Below are 19613 nucleotides of genomic sequence, written 5' to 3'. Positions count from 1 at the left end.
CATTTGAGGCTGATGGAGACAGAGGAGGAGACTAGGAGGGAGGAGGGACCTATTTTCAAGAAACAGCTAGGGGGCGGGGCAGCCAAATGCTGCCCCACCTCCCTAAAGGAAAAGAGAACAAAAAGGGATTTTCCTTCCCCCAGAGGAGGAACCTGATGGAGGCAGAGGAGGGTCATCTGCCATCGGCGCAAGGATTCACCAATTTCCATTAAGTGTTTATTCCTTACACTATTAGAGCGGTATCATACAGACTGCCACTCTGTGGGAGCCAAGCCACAACAGATCACTAACTCTGCCTACGGAGTATTACAAATTGCTAGCTTCTCCCCTTAGGGGAGCAGCATTGAACAGATTGCTAACTCCTAGCAGAGACGATAACAGATTGCTAACTCCGCACGGAAATTCATAACAAATTGCTAGCTCCTCCCCTTGGGGGAGCATTATTTAACAGATTGCTAACTCCTCCCCTCTGGAAGAGCTGATCGATAACACTTACATATCGAGGAACTTGAATTACTAGTATTGGATAATTCTATCCATCCCATCATACTTGGGCTCCCCTGGCTACAGAAGCATTCCCCCCAATTCAACTGGGCCTCATTGCAATTGGTAGAGTGGGGCTCCGCCTGCCATCAGTCCTGTCTCCAGAAAGTGATACCAACTCCTGTGGTTCCCCTGGCTACTACGTCCTCTGGCATACCTGCTCCATGTGCTGTCTATGAGGACGTGTTCTCTAAACAGAAGGCCAACCTCCTTCCGCCTCTCCGAAGGTTTTATTGTCCAATTGATCTCCTTCCTGGAACCACGCCTCCTCATGGATGCACCTATCCTTTGTCGTTACCTGAGACAAAGTCAATGACTGAATATATTCAGGAGAATCTTGCAAAAGGATTTATTCGCCCATCTACATCACCTGCTGGGGCGGGATTCTTTTTTGTGACCAAAAAAGACGGGTCACTTAGACCGTGTATTGACTACCGCGGCCTAAATGCCATCACTCGTAAGGATAAATATCCCTTACCGCTGATTTCTGAATTGTTCGACCGCCTTCAAGGTGCTTCCATCTTCACGAAGCTGGATTTACGCGGGGCGTATAACCTGATGAGTATCCGCCCCGATGACATTTTGAAAACTGCCTTTAACACCAGGGATGATCACTATGAATACTTGGTGATGCCCTTTGGCCTCTGTAACGCACCCGCTGTATTTCAACGAATGATGAATTAAATTTTTAGAGATCTATTGTACACCAAAGTCGTGGCTTATCTCGACGATATCCTCATCTTTTCCAGAGATCTTGACACTCATCATGCCGACGTACGAACTGTCCTCCAGCATCTTCGTGAAAACCATCTGTTTGCAAAATTGGACAATTGCCTGTTCGAAAAGTCCAGTTTACCTTTCCTTGGCTATGTAATCTCTCAGCAAGGCTTCTCCATGGACACAGCTAAATTAAAGGGAATCCAGGATTGGCCGCAGCCAGTGGGACTCAAAGCGCTCCAGCACCTTTTGGGATTTCTTAACTACTATCGCCACTTCATCCCACATTATGTGACACTGGCTGCTCCTCTGACAGCCTTGACCCGAAAAGGCCAAAACATACGAAACTGGCTGCCTGAGGCCATTGCCACCTTCCATCGTTTGAAAAAAGCCTTCCAGAAGGGGTTCTGTATGCATCACCCAGATCCGACTCGTCCATTTCTAGTCGAAGTTGACGCTTCCGCCATAGGGGCTGGGGCCGTCCTAAGACAACGCACCGCCTCTGGTACCGTAGTTCCTTTTTCTTTTTACTCCCGTAAATTCTCATTAGCAGAGCAAAATTACAGCATCGGGCCCGTGAATTGCTCGCCATACAGTTGTCTCTCGAAGAGTGGCGCCCGTGGCTAGAGGGCGTACAACATAAATTTACGGTGTTCACTGATCATAAGAATCTGGAACTTTTGAGTCAAGCACAACGCCTCAATGCCCGCCAAGCTCGATGGGCCTTGTTTTTCTCTAGATTTGATTTTGAACTCCGCTATCGCCCAGCTGACAAGAATCCCTGGGCAGACGCCCTATCACGGTCCTTTGAGCCTGAAGACATTCCGGAAGAGCCAACCCATATAATCAACCCAGCTTGTATCTCTTTGTCTGCCACCCATCCAGTTCCTACTAGAAAAATGGTAGTGCCCTGACGACTCTGAGAAAGAGTTCTTCACTGGGCACACAATTCCAAATTTGCCGGTCATCCAGGACAAGCACGAACCAAGGCACTGCTCCAACGGTTCTTCTGGTGGCCTACCTTGGTCTCCGACATGAAAGCATATGTCGAATCCTGTAATGTTTGTGCACAGCAGAAACCTCCGGTCGGGCGACCTTGGGGTCTTCTACAATCACTTCCAGCATCCGAAGAACCATGGACTTACCTGTCTATGGATTTCATCGTGGATCTGCCACCTTCTAAGGGTCACACCGTAATATGGGTCACCATAGACCGCTTTTCTAAAATGGCCCATTTCGTACCTTTACCGGGCCTACCATCTGCTCCAGAGCTAGCATGATTATTCTTCCATCATATTTTCAGATTGCATGGTTTACCCACGGATATCGTTTCAGATCGAGGTCCTCAATTCAACGCCAGGTATTGGTGCTCTCTCTGCGGAAAATTTGGTATTAACATCAGCCTTACGACCGCCTATCATCCTCCGGCCAATGGGCAAGCCGAATAGATGAACCACTCTTTTGAAGGCTTTCCTGTGCGCTTACATCAATAACCGTCAAGATAACTGGTCAGACCTCTTATCCTGGGTAGAGTTTTCTCACAACTCTCACATCGCCACAGCTACTGGAACATACCCATTTTCAATCGTCTATGGGAAATATCCACGACCACCATTACCCATAGCTCTATCTGTGCCATCCCCTGCGGCACAGGCCACTGTGGATACCCTTAAGACGCTATAGGAACAGACAAACCTTCGCCTGCGTCAGGCCGCCTCCCGGGCCAAGAGAACTGCTGACAGTCGACGCCATTTGGCTCCTGAATTCCTTCCTGGCCAGAAAGTCTGGTTAAATACCAGATACATCTGACTTTGCATTCCGTCGCAGAGATTTGCTCCTAGATTCATTGGGCCTTGCAGTGTTACTCGACACATAGGACCTGTTACATACCAGCTTTGGCTGCCTCCTACACTAGGTATAACCACGACCACCATTACCCATAGCTCTATGTATCATTTTTAAAGCCTGTGATTTTGTCTTGGCCTGCCCGGAAGGCCCCGAGCCACCTCCTTTGGTGGCAGAAATCAACATGACGTACAAGGACCACGAAGTCCTAGACGTCCGTTGTAGGGGCCGCCGATGGAAATACCTCCTTTCCTGGGAGGGATACGGACCCAAAGAGAATTAGTGGGAGCCAGCTCGAAACTTCCTGGATAAAACCCTCCTCTTGAATTTCCACCGTGCCCATCCAGGCAAACCCCGACCTCCAAGAGGGGGGTGTAAAGGGGGTATTGTTTCACGTGCTGCCCGCGGCAGCCCCGCGGTGCGGCCTCTCACCTTTTCAGACAGATTCCAGCTCCTGGCTCCTCTTCACTGGCAGCGGTGGGCCACCAGCTCCGACCTCGGGTTCCCTCCAGTGCCTCTGGCCCTGCCACGCTACCCAGTGTTGCCAGCCAAGATGTCGCTGCTCGTCGGGCCTCTCCCCGTGGCCCGTGGAGAGACGCTGCCATCAGCACCATGCCCCTTCATAGGTGCGTGCGCACGCATCACTAGTTCTTTTAAAGGGCCCGCAGTGGGAACCTAGCCGCAGACCCGGATGCTGATGTCTGACTCTTCAGCGTATAAAAGCTCAGGCCTCGCTCCATAGCGTTGCCTTTACAACAGATCTCCTCGTACTCTGAGTATTCGTTGCTGATCTGAGAATCGTCTCTTCGTTGTGTTCCTGTTTCCTGTGGTTCCCGGTTGCAGTTCTCCTTGTTCCTGTTTTGTGTATGTGTTGGACTGACTCTTTGGATTTGACCTCCGCTACGCCTGACTACTCTTCAGCCTCTCTCCAGCCCTGGACCTTTGCTACGCCTGACTACTCTTCAGCTTCTCGCCAGCCCCGGACCTCCGCTATGCCTGACTACTCTTCAGCTTCTCTCCAGCCCCGGACCTCCGCTACGCCTGACTACTCTTCAGCTTCTCTCCAGCCCCGGACCTCCGCTACGCCCAACAACTTTTCAGCTTCTCTCCAGCCCCGGACCTCCGCTACGCCCGACTACTCTTTAGCTTCTCTCCAGCCCCGGACCTCCGCTACGCCTGACTACTCTTCAGCTTCTCTCCAGCCCCGGACCTCTGCTACGCCCAACAACTTTTCAGCTTCTCTCCAGCCCCGGACCTCCGCTACGCCCGACTACTCTTTAGCTTCTCTCCAGCCCCGGACCTCTGCTACGCCCAACAACTTTTCAGCTTCTCTCCAGTCCTGGACCTTCGCTACACCTGACCATGCCTGCCTTCTCCGTGTCCTGACCATTGCCTTGATTGACCCTGCCTCCCTTCTCCGTGTCCTGACCATTGCCTTGATTGACTATGCCTGCCTTCCCCATGCCCTGACCGTTGCCTTGATTGACTATGCCTGCCTTCTCTGTGTCCTGACCATTGCCTTGATTGACTATGCCTGCCTTCTCCGTGTCCTGACCATTGCCTTGATTGACTATGCCTGCCTTCTCCATGCCCTGACCGTTGCCTTAATTGACTATGCCTGCCTTCTCTGTGTCCTGACCATTGCCTTGATTGACGATGCCTGCTTTCTCCGTGCCCTGACCATTGCCTTGATTGACTACACCTGCCTTCTCTGTGTCCAGACCCTTGCTTTGAACGACTACGCTACAGATTTCTATGTCCAGAGATCTATGTTGCTTGCCACAACTTCCACTTGCCGCTGGCTCTGATCCTCGCCTCGTGGACTTACAAGGCTTAAGCCTTCTTTTGCTTGAGCGCCTCCAGTTACTTATTGTTCCTTTGGTGCCTGAGTTCTAGTACCGAATCCTGTCCAGGATAGGACTATGCCATCTACCGGCTGCTGTCTCTGGGCTGAATCGCTTTCCATCTCTAGCTAACCTCGAGGCCCACCTAAGTCCTGCCAGCCCCGGCACCCAAAGGTTCAACCCGAGGGGAAAGAGGGCTGGTATAGGTGAAGCTCCAGCGGCCTCTAGCTTTAGCCCACTCTACCTGCTGACGGTGGGGACCCATAGATCCTTGCCTATGGGTTGCATCAACCCCACCTCAGCCCAAGTTTCCACCTCCGATGCAACAGGGGCCAAGATGTATGCACCTAACTCCGAAACTTTAAAACCAAAACACACAGCACATGCATGCTAGACATCTGCATAACTTTACTGCTGCTCCTGATGAGGACCAACTCTGTAGATCTTGAGTTTTAGTGCTTATAAAACAGGGGGAGGGGTCTGGGTCAGCTGAGGAGGGGAATGTAAGATGAAGGTCCAGAGAGCTCGGGAAGACCTTGCTATTTACTGGAAAAACTGGTGGACTAATTGCAAAACTGGGAATGTGTCTGACCCAGTATGGCAAAACTGGGAATGTGTCTGACCCAGTATGGCATTTTCTTATGTTCTTATACACACGTAGAAGCCGACAAGGGCCTTTGGAAGTCACATGCGTGCTAGCTGTGTTCAAGTAATCTCTTAAAATTAGGAGCATACTTATGAGCAGTTGGTATATTTTAAAACATCCGCGTATAAGTGTGCATACGATTACAAATTTTAGCGTATCCTCACTCATGCACTGACATTCGTCTCTATGGGTGCATGCATGCTCATTTTAAAATCGACCTGTAAGGCACACAGGCTAAAATATTTTTTTATTCAAGATGTAGTCTTTGAAAATTGACCCCAATAAAATTTCCGCAAACTTGACCAGCTTTGCTGGACATTATATCAACCTTATAGAAAAATGACTTCTCTGACAATATCTATATGCATATGTGTAATTCTGTGTATTCAAGTGGACTAACACGGCAGCCACACTGCTTTATCCATCTATTTATTTATTGTAAGGTAGGATAATTTAGTTATCTGTAGATGCCATATAATTTAGATGTTTTAAGGGATGATCTAGTAGTTTATTGGCATGGCAATAATGATGATGCAAACTCTCTTGTGTCCTGTTTCTTTCTATGTCAATCTTGGACTGCTTCCCACAGAAGAAGATGTGGCAGAAAAGCTAGCCCAGGTAAAGACCCTGATATGCTGCCATGATGGTGCATTTTCTATACTACAGCAGTGTAGGAGAAAGAATATAAAGCAATTACTGGGAACCATCTCTGACTCAAACATTAGATCCTTTCCACATCCACAGATAAAAGGGAGGTGTTGGGGAGATGTGAGGAACAACAAGAGATGGGGTGCCTGGCTGTAGAGCCACATAACTCATGTACAGGCCTCACAGCCTTCAGGGAAGTACAGGCATGAAGAGACAGCATGGGGCCAAGCGTCAGACGGATTTGGGCTTTGTATGAAAGTCTATCGGTTGCCTTGTTGTATTGGGGAGATCTTAGAAATGCCAGGGAGCCTCATCGCAAACCCAGAGTTGTTACCCAGAATTCATGGGCCAGAAAGGATTACCAACAGCACAGGGATTGATAAGGTGGGATATGAATGTAATATAGCATGACAAGGAAGCGGCAGGGCCACAGGATGGGAAAGCTTGTTCAATTCAGAAGGTTTGCTGAAGACACGTCACAGGGCATCAAGCGTGACAACATTAGGCATCTTCTGAAGTCTGCCTTAATGAACAGAGCTAGCATAAGGGTCACCAATTAATGGAGAGATATCATCCTCTATCACTCAGCTTAAAGGCAAATTTTAAAAACCTTTTACATGACAAAACTGGGATATACGTGCACAAGTTGGGCCAGCGCATGCCGAGCGGATTTTATAAGCCGCCCACGGAAATGACACTGAGCCCAGGCAGCTCTGCCTTTTATAAGCCTCCTGCTGTCATTATGACCTCACTGGCTGGTGGGAGAGACCATTTGAGGATGATGGAGGCAGAAGAGGAGACTGGGAGGGAGGAGGGACCTATTTTCAAGACCCAGGAAGGGGGCGGGGCAGCCAAAGGCTGCCCCACCTCCCTAAAGGAAAAGAGAACAAAAAGGGATTTTCTTTTCCCCAGGCACATTCTAGCGGGGGCACTAAAAGAAAGTGGCCACAGGTTCCCCTGTGACCTAAACCCACTCTTTACCACTACACCACTTACCTGCAGGTTGTCCACCTTGGTTCTGTTGCTTGAGTTCCATTCTAGAATGTTCAGGTCCTTCAGTCTGCTAAGAGCCAAAGCCAGCAGAGATGCTCACTGCTTGCTGCCCTCCTGTGAAATGACACTGAGCCCAGGCAGCTCTGCCTTTTATAAGCCTCCTGCTTTCATTATGACCTCACTGGCTGGTGGGAGACCATTTGAGGATGATGGAGGGAGAGGAGGAGACTTGGAGGGAGGAGGGACCTATTTTCAAGACCCAGGAAGGGGGCGGGGCAGCCAAAGGCTGCCCCACCTCCCTAAAGGAAAAGAGAACAAAAAGGGATTTTCTTTTCCCCAGGCACATTCTAGCGGGGGCACTAAAAGAAAGTGGCCACAGGTTCCCCTGTGACCTAAACCCACTCTTTACCACTACACCACTTACCTGCAGGTTGTCCACCTTGGTTCTGTTGCTTGAGTTCCATTCTAGAATGTTCAGGTCCTTCAGTCTGCTGAGAGCCAAAGCCAGCAGAGATGCTCACTGCTTGCTGCCCTCCTGTGAAATGACACTGAGCCCAGGCAGCTCTGCCTTTTATAAGCCTCCTGCTTTCATTATGACCTCACTGGCTGGTGGGAGACCATTTGAGGATGATGGAGGGAGAGGAGGAGACTTGGAGGGAGGAGGGACCTATTTTCAAGACCCAGGAAGGGGGCGGGGCAGCCAAAGGCTGCCCCACCTCCCTAAAGGAAAAGAGAACAAAAAGGGATTTTCTTTCCCCCAGGCACATTCTAGCGGGGGCACTAAAAGAAAGTGGCCACAGGTTCCCCTGTGACCTAAACCCACTCTTCACCACTACACCACAAGTGAAAAGATTCTAAAAAGGGGCGGAGCTTGGGTGTGGTCTGAGCAGGGCGTGGGTCTGTCAGGGGAAGGCCAAGAGATGTGTGCGTAAATACCTACATGCACAGGTGCGCACCAGGGTCCCCTGCTACGTAACTTTACTGCTGTTATGGATGGTGTGTAAGAAATAAAACAAAATAAATCTAGGCTAGTCAGCAGGATTTTAAGGGTCAGGGCTAACAGGGGAACGGGTGACTGTTAAATTAGTGGGATTTGGAAGTCCTATCCCTTAATTGGACAAATTGTGAGTGAACTGGTAAAATGGCAAAGGGCGTTGGCATGCATCCCTTATAAAATTCCCCCGCTTATGTGGTTGACGTGGTATTTGTGTGCACATACGCGCATCCATTTAAAACTGTGCGCATATGTACGCACATCCAGGCTATTTCATAACATGCCTGCATATGTTATAAAATGGATGTCTCTGGACATGAGCCGGCAAACGCTCACGCACGTGCACCCGTGCACACGTTTTTAAAAGTTACCGTCCCTTTGACTGTCCTGTGTTCCCCTGCAGCCAGCATCATCCAGACAGTCCCCAGCATATCCCAAAGAGAAGAGCAGCAGACAGCGAAAAAGAAAAGCACCTCCACCCCCCAGCCCTCCAAACCAGGTAAAGAGCGGAACATGGTCCTCTCCCAACCCCTCGTCATGCCGCAATGGGATTCTGTGGGCGCATCGCCACAGAGAGGCTCTCTAGCCGTGCCATCTCACTGAAGTCTCCATAGTGACTTTCCAGACACATGAGGAGGAAGTCGCCACACTCAAGGCCCTGCAGACAGTCGGTATAGTCCCACTTCCATAGAGAAGCCCGGCAACCCCAGCCTTATGGGCCTGCACTCACATGGAAGGGAGGTCTTTGCAAGCAAACGCACGCTTACCGGGCAGAATCCCTGGAGAATCTCCACAGCTTTTACTTCACAGGGAGCCTGCACAGGAGGGAAGATTATCACCTTTTAGTCTGTCTTTGCATGCCTGTGGGTTTTCAGTCAGGATTGCAGTCAGGCTAGGAGACATATGGCCAGTGCCAGGAAGCAGCATCCACTGAAGCTTGAAAACATTCCCTTCTTTGCAGAGTGTTCTACAAACCCAAGACCACAGTTCACTTTCCATGGACAAAAATAACTCCATGGCCCCTGAACAAGGCACGGAGGTCCAGCCCAGCAAAGTAAGGTTTATCTTTGGAGTGGATGGGGGTATATACAGCAAGTTTCCCTCCTTGAGAGAGAGAGAGCAGGATTTAGGACACTCTCCCATCCCAACCATTCCTTTTTGGGTTCCCCCACAGGACGAGCAAGAAGTCTACGAGGAAATAAAGCTTCTCAGGCAAGAACGGGCTAATCTCCTACAGAAAATCAGAAGTCTGGAGCAGCAGCTAAAGCAGCAGCAGCAGCTGGAGGTAACTCGGGCAGCACCCAGGCCTCTCCAAGCACAGATCCAGGGCTCGTGGAGGGAGTCTGCATTTTTAATTTGGAAGCCAGAGGAATGAAAGGGAACCCAGTAGATCAGTCACAATGCTTAAGTAACATTTATAATAAGATGCAGCTCTTAAAGGATGTTTTGGTTATGATCATGGCTCCAAACCCTGCCTGCTGAGTGTTTCACTCTGACTTCCCTTGACACGGAGCAAACTCAGTCTTCATGCCCATTTCATCCTGTTTTTTTTTTCCTTCACTGAATCTCCAACACCTTCCCAAAGAGACTGAGATCCCTGTCTGATGCAGTACCTTAAAGGTGAATTTTAAAAGCCAGACGCGCACATTAATTAGGGGATGCGCGAATATGTCAGGCTCGCATGGGCCACGCGGATTTTAAAAGCCTCCTGGATAGGCGCGTAAATGCTTTGCGCACACCTCAGAGCTTCTCAAAAGGGGCGGGGCATGGGCGTTTCGAGACGTGAACCAGAAATGAGTGCATAAATACTTATGCGATCTGACACGCACCAAGGTCCCCTGACTCGTCACTTTACTTCTGCTACGGATGGCGCGTACGTTTAAAAAAACCCCAACATAACGCGCCACATCTGAGGAGTGTAAAGGGTCTGGGGTAACTGGGGGGTGTACAGGCTATCAAAACTGGGAGGGGGGGTTTGGAGGACCTAGCTGTTAACTGGGCAAACTGGGGAGGAACTGCTAAAAAAGGCAATGGCGTCACCACGTGTACCTTTAAAATTTCCCCCGTTATGCAGTAGAAGTGACTACTCGCCCTGACATGCATCCATTTAAAATTAGGAGGCGCTTGTCCATGCAGCCAGGCTATTTTATAACTTACGAGCATATGTTCTAAAATAGCGGCGTCCCTGGGCGCAGGCTGATTAACATGCCCACATGTGCGCCCGCCGCGCCGCTTTGAAAGTTACCGTGCCGGTGAGTGGTTGATGAGTTAGTTCTATGGTAATTGTTTTAAATAATTTTAAAAATTTGCAATCTGCCTTTGAAGGCACTTTAAAGCAGATTACATTCAGGTACTGTAGGTTTTTCCCTGTCCCCAGAGGGCTCACAATCTAAGGGGCTGATTCATTAAGCTGCAGTATTTCTCCCAGAGTGAAACAAATTTGTGAATTCTACGGTAATTTTCCTGGGGGTAAAATACCGCCGTGAAAAATACCGCAGTGGGAAATGGTCCCCAAAGAAAGCAGGATGGCAGCCCCAGACTGAGGCACCGCCATCACAAAGGGTCCATGTGGTCCCAAGTAAGCCCACCCCCAAAGTGACACATAGACCCCCATCCAGCCTCCCCCCCACCTCCCCTACAGGCTGCTGTGCTGTAAAATTATTATTAAAACAAAATAAAAAGTCTGGTGTTGGTACAACCCTCAACCTCTCTACTTCAAGTAAAAAAACTTATAATTTGTCCTTGATACTGCAGTGAGGGCCTGGAGTGCCCCTGAGGCTCCAGGCCCAGCGGCGACCATTTTTCAAAATGATGCCGGCTGCTCCTATCGTAATAGGGCAAAGGCCAGACCTGACCAGCTGGCTGGCGCCAGGGACCTATATAGGGGCAATATCACCTCCCTTTTTCTGCTGACCATTCCTCTCCATATGTGGCCAGGCATCTTTCTGGATTTTTTTGTCACTTTATCCACCTTTTTGGTCACCTTAAGATCATCAAATACAGCTAACCCCAGATCCCGAACATATGCTCTCTCTTTCCCTCACACACACACACACACACACACACACACACACACTTAATGAAAGAGAAAAAGACTGTGTGTGTGTTGTGTGTATGAGGGACAGAGAGCCTATGTATGTGAGAGAGGGAATGTATGTGAGAGCATGAGCATGTGAATGAGAGAGGGAATGTGTCAGAGAATGACATGTATAAGTGTGTCTGTGTGTGTGTGAGAGAGAGAGAGGATAAAGTTTGTGCAGCCCCCCTTCCTCAATCCACAACAATTTCAGGGTGACTGGAAATCAAAAGATCCCAGATATGGCGAGCAGGAGATTTTTAAAATCCTTATTAGTTTAATAATTGAGTATTATTTGATGTTTCTGCTGTTTTGAAATATTTTATTGGTGTTTATGGAAGTTTATAACATTTTTTAGTTATTGGATGTTCAGTAGATTAGATATTTTGACATATTTATTCTTTTTATTAGTATGAGTGAGCATGTGTGTGTGTGAGCATGAGTGAATGAGAGGGAGCATGTGAGTTTGTGAGCATGAGGGAGTGAGAGGGAGCATGTGCTTATGTTTATGTGAGTGTGAAATGAGAAAAAAAAGGAGAGATTTTGTGCACCCCTCCCAGCCCACTATTCTATAGTAATCTAAGGGTGAATGTAAATCAAAAGTACACAGGTATGGAGAACAGGGGATTTTTTTTCCTTATTAATTTTAATTATTGGGTGTTATTTGATGTTTGGAAAATTTTTTTTATTTTTATGAGTTTTTAATTATTGGATATTCTATTCATCAGCTGTTTTGAAAGACTTGTTCTTTTAATTAGTATGGTTTTACTATTGATGATTTGTATTCTTTGATTTTATTCTTTGATGTTTTGTAAGGAATGGTAATGTTTCTGTTTTTCCATTGATGCACTATATACAGGGTCTGACTTGTGGTTTCCAGTCTTTGTCAGCACATTTCTAATTATACTTTATGCTTTCTTTATTCTGTATTTAGATTTATTTCTATTTTATTTAGATTTTTATATTCTGCTTTTCACACTTTTTTTTCAGCACTTCAAAGTGATTTACATTCAGGTACTGTAGGTATTTCCCTATCCTCAGAGGGCTTACAATCTAAGTTTTAGTGAGGGTCTGTACATGTGTGACTGAGGTAAGGTATTCTTCTACCACGTAGGATCTGTGTAGGAATCTATAGCAGCCTGTTTTGTTCTGTTTACCAACTGTTATGGTTAAGCAGTGTTTGGGTGGATCGTTGGATATTGTGGGAGATGACCCCGCCCATGGGGAGAAGCCCCGTGAGGAGCCACAGTACTGGGCTAGACTCAGGACGCACAAACACAGAGTTAGTTCTTTATTATTCAGCTTGAAGAGTACCACCAGAGGTGGCAGTAGTGAGGCAGTCTGGATGTAGCAGTCTCAGAGCCATCAGCAGAGGGAGCCCTTTCTCACCCCATTGGTATAAGGAGGTTCCGATGCAGGTTTCCTAGCAAGGCAGTACTGTAGATGAGATAGACTGAGAGTTAGATTACTCACTAGATGTTTGCTGTAGGTATGCGATTCCACCAGGTAGCAGAAGATAGTACAGGCACAGAGGCAGGGAGAGCAGGCCCTCGAGAAGTGAGTACTGATCCCTGTAAGGCACATGAAATAAAGCAGAGGGCCCCTGAGGAGCGGGTACCCAGGTTAGCAGTTACCCCGAAGGGCAGAGAGAGAGCTTGCAGCGGCAGCACGGAAGCAGCAGAGTAGTGTAGACAGGAACGGATTCAAGTCCTTGCTAACTCAACGAGCTAGCAAATTAGTGCAGGCTATATGCCCAGATGGCATGACGTCAGCAAAGGGGAACGCCCCCGAGGTTCGTGCCAAGGTTGGAATAAAGACATGGGTGGCGCGCGCGCACACACCCTAGTAGGTACCTGGGAGGAGCATGGCGGGAGGCAGCTGTTGCAGTCGGACACTGCAGGCGAGGTAGTGGACCCTTGGGCCGGCCTACCTAGGGTGACGGGGTAGGCCGGGAGGCGGAGCCACAGGCAGGAGGTGTTCACCAGGAACCCCCCGGGAGGAGCCTGTAGGGCACTGGGACCTCAGGACTTGGAGCATAGGCAGAGAGTCCAGAGGCAGAGATGGGCTAGGCCGGGACCAGAGTAAACAGGAAGGATAGGAAGTCCAAGGTACCCGGGAAGCAGGGAACCGGCTGTACAGGGCCGAGGGCCAGCTGAAGACAGGGCAGCGGGCAGCAGCGGAGTCTATAGCAAAACCGGAGGCTGAAGCAGGCTGTAGTCTGAAGCGGAGTCTGTAGCAAACCGGAGGCTGAAGCAGGCTGTAAGCTGAAGCGGAGTCTGTAGCAAACCGGAGGCTGAAGTAGGCTGTAAGCTGAAGCAGAGTCTGTAGCAAAACCAGAGGCTGAAGTAGGCTGTAAGCTGAAATGGACTCTGTAGCAAAACCGGAGGCTGAAGCAGGCTGTAAGCTGAAGCGGAGTCTGTAGCAAAACCGGAGGCTGAAGTAGGCTGTAAGCTGAAGCGGAGTCTGTAGCAAAACCGGAGGCTGAAGCAGGCTGTAGGCTGAAGCGGAGTCTGTAGCAAACCGGAGGCTGAAGTAGGCTGTAAGCTGAAGCAGAGTCTGTAGCAAACCGGAGCTGAAGCAGGCTGAGGTCAGAGGCTGGCTGCAGGCTGAAGCGGAGTTGGAAGCAAACCGGAGTCAGAGGCAGGCAGCAGGCTGAAGCGGAGTCAGAAGCAAACCGGGGTCAGAGGCAGGCAGCAGGCTGAAGCGGAGTCGGAAGCAAACCGGAGTCAGAAGCAGGAAACGTGGAGATCACCAGGAACGCAACTAAGAACAACTATGCAGTTGTGAACCTCGTTGCAAGGCAATGAGAGAGAGTTTGAGCGCCGGTTATATCGGGACTTGGGCGTGACGTCAGCAGTACGGGCGGGGCCAGGCTTCCGGGAGTTGAGTGCGAGACGGAGGAGAAGCAGGCACATAATGGCGGCCGCCACGTGGAGTGAGAGAAGCCCCCGGGGTCCAGAGCGGGCGGAACGCGGCGATTCCTGAAGCGGAGGTAGGCAGGGTTGAGCCCTAAGCGGGGGGAAGCGGTGGAGACCGCAACAGGCAGCACCATAGCCGTTCCTGGGACGCTGGAGAGGTCGGCTTGTAGACGTGGCGGTAGCCATCTTCCCAAGGTAGGCGGTAGAAGCCGTGAAGAAGGTGAGGCAAATGGGGCGAAGCCGTCTAGCACCGACGGACACAACACCAACTAGGAAGTGTAGTGGTGTTTTAGAGCCTGGGGTAATATTTGCAGTATTGCCTTCTCATAAGTACGGTTGTTACTGATTGATTGCTGGCAGTAAATCTCACTCTTTGGGATGTGGGTAAGGAGGGAGAAGGCAAAGTTAGGGGATTATGCCAGACGGTGAGGAGGGGAGGGAAAGGAATGTGAGAATGCCAGAGAGGGAAGGGGAGGGTGGGGTGGCAGAGGGGGAAGGAGAAGGGAAGGTAATATGCATTTATTGACTTCCCTACTTTGAATGTTACTGCATGACACTGCTCACCACAGAGGCTTGTACTTCTCCGACTCCTCCTCACTTCCACTTTTATGAATAAGAACCACATTTGCCCATCTCCAGTCCCCTGGAACTTCTCCCGACTCTAAAGAAGCATTAAAAAGGTCAGCCAGTGCAACTGCCAGGACTTCTCTAAGTTCCCTGAGTACCCTTGGATGTATCTCGTCCGGCCTCGTCACTTTATCTATGAGGAGGCCAATATTCAGTTGGCCGTTTATTTGAGAAATTATCCGGCTACAGACAATCAGATAACTTGTTCTGTATATTCAGCTGGATAAATGTCTGCTTAAAGTTATCCAACTACATATAGCCAGATAACTTCAAAACCTAACCGGCTATGTTTGAAATAGCCAGTTAGGTTTCTAAGTTATCCAGCCTTGTGTGACCAGGTAACTTGCTACTTATCTGGATATCTTTAAAAGATACCCGGGTAAGTAGTGCTAGGAAACTTTGAAATCAATTGAAGTAGAGGGCCCTGTCACTCGATTTCCTCCCGCCCCCATCATCAATTTTTACAGAGCCATAGTGATCTTGCACTCCCCACCTCACAGCACCTTGCACGCTGTGGACCTTCCCCGCCCTCCCGCTGAGTTGCAATGATCCCGTCGCACCACAACCCCCAGCCCCACCATCTTCATTAACTGTCTGACACATCCCCACCCCCTTTGGACCCTCCCCCCATCCCCCTGAACCCTTAAAATCCCTACCGGGAGTGGGAGCATAAACTACACGCAGCTCTCACACTTATACACATGCCCACAGGCTTAAACAGTCCTCTTGCTCACACATGCTCATTAGTTCACTCACTCTCGCTCACATTAGAGATGTGAATCATGTCCTCGATCGTCTTAATGATCGATTTCGGCTGGGAGGGGGAGGGAATCGTATCGTCGCCGTTTGGGTGTTTAGAGTATCGTGAAAATTGTTAAAATCGTGAACCGGCACACTAAAACCCCCTAAAACCCACCCCCGACCCTTTAAATTAAATCCCCCACCCTCCCGAACCCTCCCCCAAATGCCTTAAATTACCTGGGGGTCCAGCGGCGGTCCGTAGCTAAATCGGGGGAAGGGGGAGGGCAGGAAAACCGGCACACTAAAACACCCTAAAACCCACCCCCGACCCTTTAAATTAAATCCCCCACCCTCCCGAACCTCCCCCCAAATGCCTTAAATTACCTGGGGGTCCAGCGGCGGTCCAGAACGGCCCCCTGCAATTGAATTGTGTTGTCTTCAGCCGGCGCCATTCTGCACCGCCATTTTGCAAAATGGCGGTGCAAAATGGCGGCGGCCATAGACCAACACGATTCGACTGCAGGAGGTCGTTCCGGACCCCCGCTGGACTTTTGGCAAGTCTTGTGGGGGTCAGGAGGCCCCCCCAAGCTGGCCAAAAGTCCCTGGGGGTCCAGCGGGAGTCCGGGAGCGATTTACTGCCGCGAATCGTTTTCCGTACGGAAAATGGCGCCGGCAGGAGATCGACTGCAGGAGGTCGTTCAGCGGGGGTTCCGGACCCCAGGCTGAACGACCTCCTGCAGTCGATCTCCTGCCGGTGCCATTTTCCGTACGGAAAACGATTCGCGGCAGGAAATCGCTCCCGGACTCCCGCTGGACCCCCAGGGACTTTTGGCCAGCTTGGGGGGGGCCTCTTGACCCCCACAAGACTTGCCAAAAGTCCAGCAGGGGTCCGGAACGACCTCCTGCAGTCGAATCGTGTTGGTCTATGGCCGCCGCCATTTTGCAAAATGGCAGCGCAGAATGGCGCCGGCTGAAGACAACACGATTCAATTGCAGGAGACCGTTCCGGACCGCCGCTGGACCCCCAGGTAATTTAAGGCATTTGGGGGGGGGTTCGGGAGGGTGGGGGATTTAATTTAAAGGGTTGGGGGTGGGTTTTAGGGTGTTTTAGTGTGCCGGTTTTCCTGCCCTCCCCCTTCCCCCGATTTACGATTTTTTGACGATAAATCGGGGGAATTGGTATTGTATCGTGGCCCTAACGATTTTTGACGATTAAAATATATCGGACGATATTTTAAATCGTCAAAAAACGATTCACATCCCTAGCTCACATATATGCTCTGGAAACCACAGCAAGCCTGTCTGTATTATGCAGTGCAACAATGGAAAAACAGAAGCATCATCATTCCTCACAAAACATCAATCAATAAAATAAAAAAATATAAACATGATTCATAATATAAAACCATACTAATAAAAAGAATAAATATGTAAAAAAATGCAACAGGCGATGAATATTCAATAATTTAAAAAACAAACATACATTTTTTTCTATTTCTCAAATACCAAATATTTCAACATAGCAGACACATGAAATACCCCAAATTTTAAAATAATAGGATTAAAAATCTCCATCTCTCTATACCTGGGATCTTTTGAATTCCAGTCACCCACAGATTGTTGTGAATTAGGGGGAGGGGTGGCCCTCACAAACTTTATACTCTCTTTCTCTCCCTCACACATAGCTGTCACATACACAGGTTCTCTCACTCACATATATGGTGTTACATAAAAGCCTCTCTTGCTCTTACACACACATACAGTCTCTCTTGCTTTCACAAACATGCAGGTGCTCTTGCTCTCTCAAACACACAGACTCTCACACACATGTGGAGGCTCTCTCACTTTCTCATAAACAGACTTTCACATGCACATGCAGGCTCTCTCTCTCATACACATGCAGGTGCTCTCCCTCTCTCACACACATATGCAGGCTGTCTCAGATATACAAGCAGGCACCCTTTCTCACATATGCAGACACACACACACACACACACATAGTTTTCAGGCTTCCTTCTTTCTTCTGGGCCTTGTCTTAGGCCACTGTGGGTTAGTTGCGCTGCTCTTCACTATAGGAGGGGAGGAGGGAGAAAACTATAACTACCTCGCTGCTTCTGCGAGGGAGGAGGGGACCATGCAGCTCTGCAGGCCTCTCTTCCAGCCACGCAGGATGGGCTCTGCCATGGAACCGCAGGCCTCTCTTCTGGCCATGGCAGGATGAGCTTTCCTTTGGGCTACAGACCAGGAAGCTGAGGAGAGAAAGCACGTGATCAGAGCAACCAGCCCACCAGAGGATGCCCAATCCCTCAATAGGCCAATCCTCCCCTCTTCCTCACTACTTTCCTAACTTCTTGTAGCTTTTCCAAATATTGTCACCTGTCTTCTTTCTATCATCTCTTGAGGTTTATAAACGCTAACCTTTTCTCCCTTACCTTTTAGAAAACCATAGTGGTTTCTTTTTTCCTCTTTTCTTTATTTACTTTCCTAACAAAAAAGTTAGTTGCCCTTACAATAGCTCCTTTTAGTTTTGCCCACTGCTCTTCTACTTGTAGCTCATTTCACATCAAATAATGTGACTTGCAATTTTTGAGGCAAGCCGTGTTATTTGATTTGCATAGTTTAAGCTAGTAATAAGCTGATTAAGAACATAAGAACTCGCTATACTGGGTCAGGCCAGTATGGAAACCATTTGCCTGCTAATTGGCTCATTTTAATACACATGGTGCCAGCAGCATAATAATGTGACATATTTGAAATGTATTTGCCGCCTGGGAAACGGCCTAACACAGATGTATGAACGAGCCCTTCAATTTTTACCTGAGGCAATGGAGGATGAAGTGACTTGCTCAAGGTCACAAGGAATGTCGCTGGGATTTGCACGCTGGCTTCCCTGATTCGCAGCCTTCTGCGCTAACCATGGGGTTACTGCTCCACTCCCACCACTCCTCTAGCCACTCCCACCACTCCTCTAGCCTTAGTGATCAGCAGGGTGCACTGGTGGTCAGTCTGGAGCATGACTGACACTGTGGTTAGTATCTTGTTGATCCATTGGGGGAGTGACTCAAAGGGTTGGTTTGACATCTTGGGTCCAAATATAATAGATCAATGATGGGCTATGGTATATGGAGAAATAATCCATGGCATTAATCTACTCTGGCTCTTTCTTCCTACCAGCAGCATGACTTGGATGGGAGCTCCATGGAGAAACAGGTACACACACCGAAAGCAAAAATGACTCACCTACAGGCATTTGCTCATAGCAAGTGCATTTGCATTGAGCTGGCGATGTAATAGAAGTCATTCCAGCTTTGCATTAGTGCGTGTACTTTGAAGGATGGAGAATCATTGCCTGACTTAGTTGCCTCTCTCTGGATTTTCTGACCTGCTAGATTAGGGATCTCCAGAAGCAGCTAGCAGACAAAGAAGAAGAGAGTGACCGTTTCAGCAAGGAGGTGTCAACCCTGCAAAGCCAGCTGTCACTGCTAGAGGTAGTGCTGAAGAATGTGCGTGAGTGAAGGGAGGGTGGCATCACGCAGGTAGGGGGTCACCTCATTCTAAAACATAAGTCCTCAGCATATCACAAAGAGAAAAGCAGTACACACTGAACGTTAAAGACACCTACACCATATGTCTTGAATCTGACCGGAGTCAGATCGACCATATATTTTATTACTATTCAGCACTCAGATGCAGTGGAAGATGCACTAAAAGTTCAACCTTCTTATCATTCTCATTGCTTTGGGGGAGGGGGTCATCCATAGGAGGATACATTAAGATGAGCAGATCAGTAAGGACAGTCTCTGGAAGGTCATGTGGGTGACCAGGGTCTCAGTAGTAGTTAAGGATAGACACTTGTGGGGGGAGAAGTACATCTGGGCGGCAGGAGCATTGATTTTCTGTTCTGTTTGACCTAGAATGAAAAAGAGAATACCAGCTATGACATCGAGACCTTACAGGATGAGGAGGGAGAACTTCTTGAGTTCCCAGGTACTTCGGTTCTCTCCTTATTGTACACTAGCTT

The 19613-nt window shown here is 49.0% G+C and overlaps 1 protein-coding gene across 1 annotated transcript in view; it reads left to right on the top strand.

The window, feature by feature from the left end:
- The window catches only part of ANKRD24 (ankyrin repeat domain 24), a 50172-nt gene that overhangs the window by 18990 nt on the left and 11569 nt on the right, over positions 1 to 19613 (top strand). Inside the window, exons 9-14 of the mRNA XM_029613558.1 lie at positions 6185 to 6213; positions 8634 to 8729; positions 9405 to 9515; positions 18767 to 18802; positions 18982 to 19080; positions 19507 to 19579. Of these exons, the coding sequence (XP_029469418.1) occupies positions 6185 to 6213; positions 8634 to 8729; positions 9405 to 9515; positions 18767 to 18802; positions 18982 to 19080; positions 19507 to 19579 (444 nt within the window). The remainder of the gene's footprint in view (positions 1 to 6184; positions 6214 to 8633; positions 8730 to 9404; positions 9516 to 18766; positions 18803 to 18981; positions 19081 to 19506; positions 19580 to 19613) is intronic.

This window comes from Rhinatrema bivittatum, chromosome 8 (genome assembly GCF_901001135.1).
Source record: "Rhinatrema bivittatum chromosome 8, aRhiBiv1.1, whole genome shotgun sequence".
In the NCBI taxonomy this organism is placed as follows: domain Eukaryota; kingdom Metazoa; phylum Chordata; class Amphibia; order Gymnophiona; family Rhinatrematidae; genus Rhinatrema; species Rhinatrema bivittatum.
The sequence above is the reverse complement of the archived record's forward strand: the minus strand, read 5'-3'. Positions and strand labels throughout refer to the sequence as shown.